The 12653-nt window shown below is 54.6% G+C and overlaps 1 protein-coding gene across 1 annotated transcript; it reads right to left on the bottom strand.

Moving 5' to 3' along the window:
* Positions 1–3558: 3558 nt before the first annotated feature.
* Positions 3559–6452, bottom strand: ZNF575 (zinc finger protein 575). The gene is made up of 3 exons (XM_058530977.1): positions 6337–6452; positions 5703–5813; positions 3559–5195 (listed from the first exon to the last, which is right to left on the bottom strand). Exons 2-3 carry the CDS (start codon positions 5782–5784, stop codon positions 4537–4539), a joined length of 741 nt encoding a protein of 246 aa, XP_058386960.1. The 5' UTR covers positions 5785–5813; positions 6337–6452; the 3' UTR covers positions 3559–4536.
* Positions 6453–12653: the final 6201 nt, after the last annotated feature.

Here is a 12653-nt window from a genome sequence, read left to right as displayed (position 1 = left end):
GGCAGGTGGCAGGGAACGGGGAATCTGACACTCAGCGCCCCTCTCAGCTGGGTCTGCCCCTCAGCCCAGTCCTGTGCTTGGCTGTCCCCGTGGGTCCTGGGCTGGAGGCCCGGATGCTCAGGCAGTGTGCCTCTCTTGAAGTCTCAGCCCCCCTGGGCCAGGGATAGCTCCCTTTCTCTGGGGCTTTCAGAAGGAGCCGTATAACCATTGCCAGCCTGGTTTTACATCACCTTATTTGGGAGGCAGAATGGCGGGAAGGGGCATTTGAATCAACCCACGCCCTTCAAGGCTCCACCACATTTCAGGTGGGAACTGAGCTGGGTGTTGGAGAATCAGGGCAGAAGTGGGATGGCATTCGAGGCAGGGCCATGGCGTGGTCAAAGTCCCCGAAGTGGGAGCCAACCTAGTGCCTCGGGGCAGTTGAGAGAGCACTGCCACTCGTGATGAAGAGGCTGTAGAGCCCATGTGGCTGCAAAGGTCGGCATAGTCCTTGCAGCCGTGCTGTCCACTGCAGCAGCCACAGGACACGGGCGGCTATTTAAATCTAACTACAATGAAATGAAAGGAAGAATTCACTTCCTTGGCCACACTGGCCACGTTTCAAGTGCTCAGTGGCTGCTGTACTAGACAGCACAGACAGGGAACATTTCCATCACCACAGAAGAAAAAGGACAGGGCTGTCGTGAAGGGCTGTGGACGCCAGGTCGAGAAGCTTGGACGTTATCCTGGGAGTGGGGAGGTCAGGAAGGGGTTTCAGCAGGGCGGAGGGCAGAGTCAGAGCTGGGTTACAGCTTACCCCAAACTTAGTGTCTTAAAACAACAGGAGTTTATAATCTCCCAGGTCTGGAGGTCGGAAGTCTGAAATGGGTCTCCCTGGGCTAAAAAAGCAAGGTGTCAGCAGGGCGGCGTTCCTTCTGGAGGCTCCAGGGGAGAATCTGCTTTCTTGTGTTTTCCACCATCTGCGTTCCATTCCCCTTCCATACTCAACGCCAGCAGTGGCCAGTGGGGTCTTCCTGACACTGTATCACCCTGACACTGACTCTTCTGTCTCCTTCTTCCACGGTTAAAGATCCTGGCGATCACACTGAGCCCACCTGGATAATCTGGGACCACCTCTCTGTTTTAAGGTCACCCAATTAGCAACCTTTATTCTTGATGCTACCTTAATTTTCCTTTGCCACATAACATATTCATAAGTTCCAGGGATTAGGGTGTGGACATCTTTGAGAGGCACCCACCCTGTGTGAGACACTGGGGCTGCAGTGTGAAAGAGGAGACATGAGTCCCCCTTCTGAGGGGGCTGACATCTGCTGGAGGAGAGAGACGCTGAGTGTGTCTTGCAGTGCTGGGCAGTGATAAATGCCGTGAGAGCAGATAGAGCAGGGCAGAGGTACATGGCGAGTGGAGTGATGGAGCAGGGTGGGGGTAGTTCAGATGGGGTCATCGGGGAAGGCCTCTCACGGGGCTTACCCCACTGCAGGGACCTGGGAGAAGTAAGGGGGCACTGGGGCAACCATTCCAGGCAGAGGAGAAGCAAGTGCGGAGGCCCTCAGGCAGGAGCGGGTTTGACATGTGCAAGGAGCACAGGGCTTCAGGGTATCCAGAGACCCAGGATCCACCCTGACTCAGCACTGCCCCACTGCTTGGTTGCAGGCAAATCCCATCTCTCCTGGCCTCAGTTTCCCCATCTGTACAAGGTAAGGCTGGACCAGATCAACACCTCTCACATGACTTTGTGCATTTGAAACTTGGATGGTGGTGTGGTTGCTTTGGAAGAAATCTTCCAGGACAGCTCTATATGTAAACATGGATACAAGCTGTACTGCTGGGTTTGGAGGAGAAACTCGAATCCTTACCCTCCCCTGCCCCTCCCCCAAGGCCCTGCTGAGTAGCCTGCAGTCCAGCAGCCTGCTAATTTCCATTTGCCTGCTTGCTTCCACCCCTTATTCTGGGAACTTCTACAAACCATCTCTCGTTCCATCTTCCACACCTTTCACATCTCAGCTCAAACATTACCTCCTCAAAAAGGTCTTTCCTAACCTCTATATAATCATATGTGCCAGGTATACACTCTTATAATACTGCGTCTCTATCATAATTGTAACTTGATAGTTTATGTTCAGATTTACCAGTCTTTTCCTCTACAATTTGCACTTTTTTAATCTTAAGGATACTTCCTCTTTCTCTGAGATTACAAAAATATTCTTTTTGATTTCCATCTAAATGTTTTAGAGTTTTGCTTTTCAAATTTAGATCTTAAATCATCAGAAACTTATTTTTGTGTATGGTGTGAGGTAGGGATCTGTATCAGTTTCCTATTGCTGCTGTAACAAATTACCACAAGCTTGGTGGCTTTAGACAACACAACTTTATTTTCTTATAGTTCTGAAGGTCAGTAGTCCAAAATCAGTCTTCGTAGGCTAAAATCATGGTGTTATTAGCAGGGCTGTGTTTCTTTTGGAGGCTCCAGAGGAGAATCCATTTCTTTGCCTTTTCTAGTCTCTAGAGACTGCCCAAATTCCTTGACTTGTGGCCCTGCATCACTCCAGTCTCTGCTTCCATTGTCACATCTCCTTCTCTGACTCTTCTGCTTCCCTCTTTCCTATATAAAGTCCCTTGTGATTACGCTGGGCCCACTCTAACAATTAGGATAATCTCCTCTCAAGATAAGATCCTTGGGCCAGCCCCGTGGCTTAGCAGTTAAGTGCATGCCCTCTGCTACTGGCAGCCCAGGTTCGGAGCCCGGGCATGCACCAACACACCGCTTCTCCGGCCATGCTGAGGCCGTGTCCCACGTACAGGAACTAGAAAGATGTGCAACTATGACATACAACTATTTACTGGGGCTTTGGGGGGAAAATAAATAAATAAATAAATAATTTTAAAAAAAGATAAGATCCTTAATCACATCTGCGAAGTCCTTTCTGCCATGTGTAAGCTAACATACAGGTTCTGGGGATTAGGATGTGGATATCTTTGGGGGACCATTATTCTGCCTACCACAGTGTCCCATTTAATTTTTTCCATATCTCTCAGCACGTTCACAGATTAGCATGTCCTTTCCCCACTCATCTACAGCAGGGGTCAGCAAACTATAGCCCAAAGGCAAAATCCAGCCCACCTACTATTTTTATAAATAAAGTTTTATCGGAACACCACTACACTCATTCATTTATGTATCAGTGTGTATGGCTGCTTTTGTGCCACAATGGCAGAGTTGGGTAGCTATAGCAGACACTGTATGGCCTGCAAAACCTAAAAATAAATACGATTTGGCCCTTTACAGAAAAAGTTTGCCAACCCATGACCTACAGGTGGGGACTGTCACATGTCAGGACCTCCTATAAGCACAGGTCTGTTTCTGAGCTCTCAGTTCTCTTCCACCAGCCTGTGCCCAAGCCAATACCACAGGCGTCATTACTATAGCTTTGTAATAATTCTTGCTGTCGGGCGGTGGGCGGAGGGGCAAGCTCCCCTTCTTGTTCTTCAAAATGGACTTGGCTTCCTTCCCTTTTTTTGCCACTACTTGATTAGGAAGTAGTGGCAAAGTGTCCACTTCCTTCACTAGACCAGGTCTGTCTTGTTGACTGCTGTGTTCCTGATGCCCTGTGCAGGGCCCAGCACACAGTAGGTGCTTAATACGTATCTGTACAATGATCAGCAGTCCAAGGTTAGCTTGATCATCCTTATTTTATAACTTGAGAAACAGGCTCCAAGAGGGGAACTGACTTTGCCCGAGATGGTGTTTATGCTGTTACAGAAGCCTTCTAACGCTCCCATTTTACAGATCAGGCCTCTGAGTCCAGAGGAGTGACAGGGCTGGCTCCAAAGCTTGGGCTTTAAAATGTTTTTACACTATCAGTAGTACAGCCTTTGTGCTTGCTTTTATCATCTAGTATATCTTGTGAGTCTTGCTGCATCAGTCACACACAGCTGCCGTTTTTCGTACAGCTGCATACTCCATTCTGTGGCTGTGTCCCCTGTGAATGGGCACCGGGGTTGTTTCTCATCGTTGGCCCCAACCCTCACGCTGCAATGAGCAGCCCTACTCTTGTGCCTGTTTCACACACTTGAGTTTATCTACAGGATGAATTCCCGGAAGTGGAATAGTTGACATGAGCATGTGTGCATTTTCAATTTTTTATCGATACAGTCAAATGGGCAAAGCGGAGCCACTAATTTCAACTCACAACAACAACGTGGAGAGAGCCTGTTCCCCACCCTCCTCACCAGCCCACGATGCAGCTGACCTTTTACCTTTGCCACATGAATAGGGGAAAACCAGAGCCAGGGCTCTCAAAGCACACCTCCAGGTCCATGGTTTGGGGCACAGCGCCAACTCTCTGTGGGTGATGCTTTCCCTTCCCCAAAACAGGCGGGCAAAGAGTTCCTCCACCTTCTAAGTTTGAGCCCAGGATGAGGGGCCAGCCTCCCTGCCAGCTGTCTGGGAGAGGTAAGTCCATACAGGCTGGCTTAGAAACGCCACCTCTATTGACCCGGGCTGGCGGCAGAGGGGCCAGTGAGCCCAGGGAGGGCTCACTCCCGCTCCCCCTGGCCCTCAGCCTGGTGGTGGCTGCGCTGATGAAGGAGCAGGAGGCGTCTCTGGCCAAAGGCCTGGCCGCAGCTGGAGCAGTGATGCCGGGCCGTGGGCTGGCTGCCCGGCGCCGTGGGGGGGTCGTGACATAGGCGATGGGCGGCCAGTTTGGAAGGGAATGAAAAAGCCTTGGGGCAGTGTGGGCAAGGGTAGGGGCGGGCGTCAGTGGCGTGGTGCGTGTGGCGGTGGGCCGCCAGCTTGGAGGGGTAGCAGAAGGACTTGGGGCAGTCGGGGCACGGGTAGGGGCGGGCGGGCGCGTGGGTCCAGAGGTGGGCCGCCAGCTTGGAGCGGTGGCCGAAGGCCTTTGGGCAGTGCGGGCAAGGGTGCGGACGGGCGCCGCTGTGCGTGAGGCGGTGGGCGGCCAGCTTGGAGGGGTAGGAGAAGGCCTTGGGGCAGTCGGGGCATGGGTGGGGGCGGGCGCCGCCGTGTGCCAACCGGTGTGTGGCCAGCTTGGACGGGTACGAAAAGGCCTTGTCACAGTCGGGGCAGCGGTGCGGGCGCTGGGGCGGGGGCCGCCGGCGGGGTCGGGAAGGCGCCCCCGGGGACGCGGCGGGCCCTGGAACCGGCTGGCTGGGCTTCTGCGGCGGGGCCTGGTGGGGAGCTAGGGGACAGGAGGGCTGGTGGGCTCCAGGAAGCAGGCAAGGCCCTGAATCTAGGTCAGCCCCCTCGACCCCCAAGCTTGATGTTCGAGTGTATCTGGACACCTCAGGGGTCATACTGAGAGTCCCCCAAATGGCATGTTCCGACTCCCCACCCCCTGCCACGCATCATCCTAAGGGGCTCCGAAGGGTTACCTACCTGGAACCCCAAAGCTGAGGCTTCCCCAAAGCTACTAAGGTGTCCGTTTCTAGTATCTTCCCAAGTGATCACCCTAAAATCCCGCATGTCATCCCCCCTGTCCCTCCTGTAATTTCCTGAGCCCTAGAAATGATCACTGAGGCTCCCCAAAGATAACCAGGTGGATTTCCCAGAACGCCGCGTTTTGGGCATCCCTAATGGTCATCACCGTGCGCCCTCAAACTTTCACCCAGAGGTTCCCTCAAAATGTGATTCTCTTAGCCCCAATTCCTGGAGAATGCCCCCTACGCACAGGTGGCGCCGCTCTCACCTCCTGCCTTGGTCACCGGTTCCTTGCCAGTGGGACTCGGATCGGCGCCCCCGGCCGCGGACTCCGCCTCTCGCTCCTGCATCTTGTTGGCCCAGAACCTAGAGGGAGGGCCTAGGACGGGGAGGGGGCGACGCCGCCGGTGACTATCAGGCTGATGGGGATAGGGCTGGAGGGCCTGAAATCAGGGGTCCCTCTGTTTAGGAGCGGGGTCTTTTTAAGCCTTGGATCCCAAGACCAGGGCAGGCGTTGCGAGAAGGCGGAGCCTAAGAGCACAATAGGCGGGGTTTATACAAATTGACAGCAGCAGCCCCTTCGCAACTTAGACCCAGGGTTGGATCCACCTAGCGGATTGTGGCGGAGCCTCTGCAGCTTAAATTCGGCGGCCGTCCGGAGCGCGGAGCGGGCGGGACCTATGCCCAGAGTGGGCGGAACCTCCCCACCAGAACCACGCGGCCGCGGAACCTGAGACGGGAGTGGGCGGAGACATACAAACAGGACCCACAGTCGGTTGCTTAGCAACTCAGACTCAGGGGCGGGGCCTTCGAGGGGAGTGGGCCGGGCTTGTGCAACTCTGCCCCCGAGGAGGGGCTACGAGCTCAGTGGGCGGGACTTCACAGCGAAAAGGTAGCTTTACCCGGCTCTTGGCTTAGTCTCAGTCCATTGACGCCGCGTCAACTGCTTCCTTCTTGTCGCTAAATTTCATCCCCGGCATGGAGTTGGGGCCGTGGAGGCTAGACGGGAGACCTGGAGGAAGACACAGAAGGAACGTGGCGTGTGTCGCCATTCAGAGACCCCCTACGGGACTTCTCCCTTGGGGTCCCAAGCGTCCGGGCCTCAATGCACCCCTCGGGATGGTGGCATTCGGGCACCAATGCACCCTCCCAAGGCCCACGCACCAGTGCAGCCCTCCAGAACCTATGCATCAGGACCCCAATCGATCCCTGTTCAGGAGACCCTGCCGTGCAGCCCCCAATCCACTTCCCGAAGACCCAGAAGTCCGGGGCCGGAGCCCTGCCCCCCTCACCTGCTGACAGCCCCTCCCCAGGGGCGGGGCTCCGGGCCCCTCCCGCGGCGGCCGCTGCAGCGGCGGCGCTGCCCTCGGACGCGGCGGAGCTGCACCGCCCGGCGCGCGCCCAGCGGCGGGAGGGGAGGGGCGGGAGCGCGCGCGGGCTGCTCGGCCCAGCCTCATTTCCATCCCCTCCTCCCACGCCGGGCCGGTGGGGGCGTCCGTACGCATGCGCAGCCGCAGCCAGCGGAGGCTGCTGCGGGGGAGCTGGAATGGAAGGTGGGGGTGAGTGCGCAAAGCAGGCAAGTTGGTGAGCAAGCGCCACGCTATGGGCCGAAGGACAGAAGGAAAGTGTACAGCAGCTTGCAGGGCCTACGGTGGCTGACTGGAGTCAGGCACGTGCAGGACCTAACACGGGGAAACTGCGCTTAGAGATCACCGAGACAGCTCCTGGCATATGCACCTTGCCTTTTGTATGTCCCGCTTCTTTTAGAGAATTCCACCGGGAGCTTGAGTTGCGTCTCCGAAGTCAGTTTCAAGAGCCAGTTGCCCATTTCACCCCTCAAGGCGTTTGCAAAAAAGTCTGGCCATTTCTTCGAGAGAGGGCGGGGGCGGGACTCCTGGCTCAGAGCCAGCTGACGCCCAATAAAAGGCATGTTTTTGCGTAGCGCCGCGGCACCCTTCGCCATTGGGTGATGCAAGATTCTCATCCCCTACCACCCCAATGCTATGGCCCTGGGGGTTCCAGGGGCCCAGGCCCTTGTTCCCGGGAGGGCTGGAGCTCCTGGTGCCAATTCCCGGGTAGCATCCTTGGCACCCTTCCCCGGGCAGTCACGGTGCACTTTCCCACCCCCGCACAAGAATGACCATGAAGTACCTGTTGGGGGAGGTCATCAAGAAGAAGTGACCTGGGGCCAGCCTGGTGGTGTAGTGAAGTTCACACGCTCCACTTGGGTGGCTGTGGCCCGGGTCTCGGGTGTTGGGATCCTGGGTGCGGACCTACACCCTGCTCATCAAGCCATGCTGTGGTGGTGTCCCACATACAAAATAGAGGAAGATTGGCACAGATGTTAGCTCAGGGACACTCTTCCTCAAGCAAAAAGAGAAAGATTGGCAACAGATGTTAGCTTGGGGCCAATCTTCCTCACCAAAAAAAAAAAAAAAAGATGTGACCGCAGGTTGACCCTTGAGCTGGACTCGGGCAATTGGAGTCTCCCCACCCCTCCCCTGTGGTTGGACTGTGCATTCCGTTTGCCTTCTCCACTCCCAGAAGCAGCCCAAGGGTACAGCCTTGAGATAGTAATGTGGTGATGAACCTGTCTGGACTGTGTGCTAGACTGAACCCAGTTAAGGCCTCTATATGCACTTTTATGATTTGGTGGGCGGGTGCCAAGATCTACACATCTTGCAGCTGCCCAAGATGAGCTTCAAGTAAATTCCCTTGAATTTACTACCCTCCAATCTGGAGTGGTCTGCCTCTTTCTTAGGTCTCTCCCTGCTGTCTGCTTACAGGCTGGTTTCAGATTACAGCCATTGAAGCTCCTGGAGGAGGTTGCAAAGCAACAATTGTCCAGCCAGTCAGGAGACCAAAGAAATGGGCGTCAGGAAAGCGGCATCGTTGGGGGAAATCCCGAGTTGGCCTTTCACCTCTGTGGGGACAGGTGGCCTGTATGTTAGATGCTTGTGGGCCCCCACTGAGTATGGGGCTGCCCCCAAAATGCCGGCTGGTCTAATGCGCTTGTTTGAGGAACTGTGCGTAGCACACTGCGGCAAAGAAGGGACACGAATGGCTGCCACGGTGGGCTGGCCTCTGCTGTAGGCAGTTTGGCTGGCCGCTGAGGCCCAACTAGAGGCTGAAGTTTGAGTTAGAGAGTTGGAAGAAGAGCTGAGGTTACAGAGGACATGTGATTGTCTACTCCTCGGCTAGCTCCGGGGCTGGCAGACAGGGTGGGAGAGCAGGATAATCAGTTGGAGACCTTAGCGTGCCGTTTAGCAAAGCTAGGAGGGCACGAGAGGCCACAGAGTAGGGTCCGAGTGCTGTGACAAAGCCTGGTTGGGATGCTAAGAGGCAGAACCCCTGAGAAAGTGATGATGGTGAAGAGGAGGATGTGGTGATTGATGAGGAAACGGACAAAAGGTCCCATGCCGTTGGACCCCTCATACAAAGGCAGCCCCTAACTGAGGAAACACTCCTGATGAGAGAGTGTACTCCGGCTGAGCTATTGATGTAGCTGCCAAGATCCAGCAAAAGGCCAGGCAAGTGTCCAGGCATGGTTAGTGCAGCTATGGGATATGAGAGGCAATGGCATGTCTCTCACCCGGCAGGCAGGAGGCAGAGAAAATGAGCAACATCACCACACCCCCGGCCCTCTGGCAGTGCCTGCGTGGTGCTCAGTGGTTTGAGGGACTCAGTCCCTTTCAGGTTGGATTATTCTAGTCTGCAGGGAGGCGTGGCCCAATGAGGGGGACCTCCCTGCGCATGTGGGACCCTGGAAATCTACAGAGGAGGTACAACAAAGTTCCTAGAGAGCTGGGAACGAGACAGGCCATCTACGCCCTTGTCTTTGGTCGGGCCACATTCACTGTAGGAATGAAAGCCCAGATACTCCAGTCCACCCCCACCCCACCCCACCCCACCTGGTATGGGATGCTGATCTCCGTGCGAGCGCAGCTGTGAGACAGGAAGTTTATGATGTTGAGCAATCCATTGCTGATCTGGTAGAAACTGACAAATCCCAGAAACAGGTATGGGCTGTGGGAAAGACCCGAGATAGTGAGGGAGCTCTGAAAATCAGTGAGCTGTCCCAATCACTGTAAAGGGTCGGGTGAAAGTAACCCGGAGGCAAGTCTGGTTTGACCTCATTGATGCTGGGACTCCACCTGAGCAGATAGACTGACAAACTGACACTGTGTTGGTCGGCCTGTGGAAAGCCTTAAAACCTGAACAGCAGTTCAGACCTGCCCCATCTGCCCCTGCCATCCCTGATGCCCTGCCTGTTCCAGCAGAGGCCTGAGGGATACAGTCCTATTTGGGGCGAGTGCCTCCCATGCCTGGGGTATAGGGTATAGGCCAAGATCACCTTCAGGTGAGGGCTGTTGGGGGTGATCGGAGGCCCCATGTTGAGCTGACTATTCATGGTCCTCTAGAAATAAACAAAAGGTGATGGCTCTGGTGGATACTGGAGCTGAATGTTCTCTAATACATGGTAACCCTCAGAAGTTTCCTGGCCCCCCCAGCGCCATCAATGGATATAGGGGGCAAATGGTTATGGTCAGGAAGGTCCTTTTGACCTTGCAAATTGGTCATTCTCTCCCCGAGCATATAAGGTTTTTCTGTCTCCTATACCAGGGAACATATTGGGCATTGCTATCCTACAGGGTCAAACTCTGCAAACCTTAGGGGCCACCCCAGTGGCGTATCGGTTAAGTTCGCACGCTCCGGGTCGGCCCAGTGGCGCAAGCGGTTAAGTGCGTGCGCTTTGCTGCGGCGGCCTGGGGTTCACCGGTTAGGACCCCGGGCACGCACCTATGCACCGCTTGGCAAGCCATGCTGTGGCGGCGTCCCATATAAAGTGGAGGAAGATGGGCACGGATGTTAGCCCAGGGCCAGTCTTCCTCGGCAAAATAGAGGAAGATTGGCAGATGTTAGCACAGGGCTGATCTCCTCGCAAAAAAAAAAAAAAAGTTCGCACGCTCTGCTTTGGCAGCCCAGGGTTCGCAGTTTCGGATCCCGGGAGCCAATCGAGGCACCGCTTGTCAAGCCATGCAGTGGCGGCATCCCATAGAAAGTAGAGGAAGATGGGCACGGATGTTAGCCCAGGGCCAGTCTTCCTTGGCAAAAAGCAGAGGATTGGCACTAGATGTTAGCTCAGGGCCAATCTTCCTCACAAAAACAAAGCAAAACAAAACAAAAACTCTGCAAACCTCTATCGGTGAATTCTGGCTCCTGGTTAGAGTAATCGAACCAGCGCTTACGGGAAACGCCACTGGGAACTGGAAGGCCCGCTGCCCCCATGAAAAGTGGTAACTATCAAACAGTGTAAATTGCCTAGGGGACATAAGGAGATAGGAGAAGCTATCCAAGAACTGCACCGAGTGCAAACTGTACGCTCTGCCTATAGTGCTTTCAACAGCTCCGTATAACAGGTAAAATAGCCAGATGGCTCATGGCAGATGATGGTGAACTACTGAGAACTGAACAAGGTAGTGTGCCCCATCCTTACGGCTGTGCCCAACATTGCCACCATCTTAAATACCTTGGCCGTGGTCCTAGGAGTGTACCATGCCTTGCTGGACTTAGCAAATGCTTTTTTCAGTATACCCCTGGCTGCTGAGTCACAAGATCAATTTGCCTTCACGTGGAAAGAGCAACAATGGACCTTCCAGGTGCTTGCCCAGGGTTCCCTACACAGCCCCACCAGATGTCATGGGCTGGTAGCCTGAGACATGTTCCTCTGTCCCTGTTCTCCTTCCCCACCTCAGTAAAATGGGCCCATTACATTGATGATGTCATGGTGACAAGTGAAGACTTGCCTCTGCTGCAGGACACTCTGCAGACTTTGCTGGAACATCTGTGAGGGAGAGGATGGGAGGTGCACCCAGAGAAAATTCAAGGCCCAGCCACCTCCGTAAAGTTTTTGGGAGTTGTTTGGTCTGGTAAGATGTGTATTGTCCCAGAAGCTGTGATTGATAAGGTGCAAGCCCCTAAGAACATGAAAGAGGGGCAAGCCTTTGTAAGGAGGTGACAAGTTTGGAGGACTTTTATTCCCCACCTGGCACAGCGCCTCTTGTCCCTTATACCACCTGGTAAAGAGAGGGCACATGTAAGACAGGGGATCACAGTGTTTTTGGGTTTTTTTTGGTGAGGAAGATTCGCAAGGCTTGAGAAAGATTAGCCCTGAGCTAACATCTGTGCCAGTCTTCCTCTATTTTGTGTGTGAGTCACCGCCACAGCATGGCTGACGAGTGGTGTAGGTCTGCGCCCGGGATCCAAACCCATGAACCCAGGCTGCCAAAGCAGACCGTGCTGAACTTAACCCCTATGCCATGGGGCTGGCCCCTGGGACAGGGCGTCCGAGCAGCAAGCCACCTTTGAGAAGACAAAGATACTAGTGAAGCAGATTAAAGCTTTGGGCATCTCGCAAGCAGGGCTGCCATTTGAGTGGCATGTGTCTATGACTCCAGAAGGTATGGGTCAGGTCCTGTGGCAGAGACAAGAGAAGGAGAAAGTGCCCTAGGATTTTGGCCCCAGCTCTGGAAGGGGGCAAAACCCGAATATACCCCATAGAGCAACAGCTCCTAGCAGTGTACACAGTGCTCCTCCAGACAGAGCTGCTCACAAAGGAACAGCATATCGTGGTAAGAACTTCCCTTCCTATCAGAGGGTGGGGAGAATATGTTCCATTGAGAATATGTTCCATTGACCCACCTCTGCCATGGCTTAACCCCCCACGTTGACTAGGCAGCATGCCTGTTTGCAGCAGAGAAGCACCCCGTCCACCAGCCCACTGTCTCGGGACATATGGGTGCTACTAGGCCCCGTAGAGTATGTAGATCCTCCAAATGCTCCCCCCCTCAATCCCTCTGGCGGCCCCTGAGGCCTGTAGACAGGGAGAAAGGGAAATTCCCACTGATGCCTGGTGTACAGATGGCTCTAGTGGAGGCAGCCCATCCACAGCCCAACACTGACACCGTCTGGACAGAAAGAGGAACAAACTGCAGCAGCCAGTGGGCTGAACTCAGATGGATCTGGCTGGTGATCCCTTGTGAGCCCTGGCCATTAACCCTTTGCACTAACAGTTGGGCTCTTCTAAAGGGATTAACCCTACGGTTTGGACAATAGGAAGCCAAGGGGTGAATGAGCATGAATAAGCTGTTGTGGGGTCAGGATATATGGAGGGACATCTGGGTTCACCTGCAAGAGCCTGAGGCAGTCCTCGCTGTCT

Source organism: Diceros bicornis, chromosome 34, assembly GCF_020826845.1.
Source record: "Diceros bicornis minor isolate mBicDic1 chromosome 34, mDicBic1.mat.cur, whole genome shotgun sequence".
In the NCBI taxonomy this organism is placed as follows: Eukaryota; Metazoa; Chordata; class Mammalia; order Perissodactyla; family Rhinocerotidae; genus Diceros; species Diceros bicornis.
Note: the sequence above shows the minus strand (reverse complement) of the source record. Positions and strands in the feature narration are given on the sequence as shown.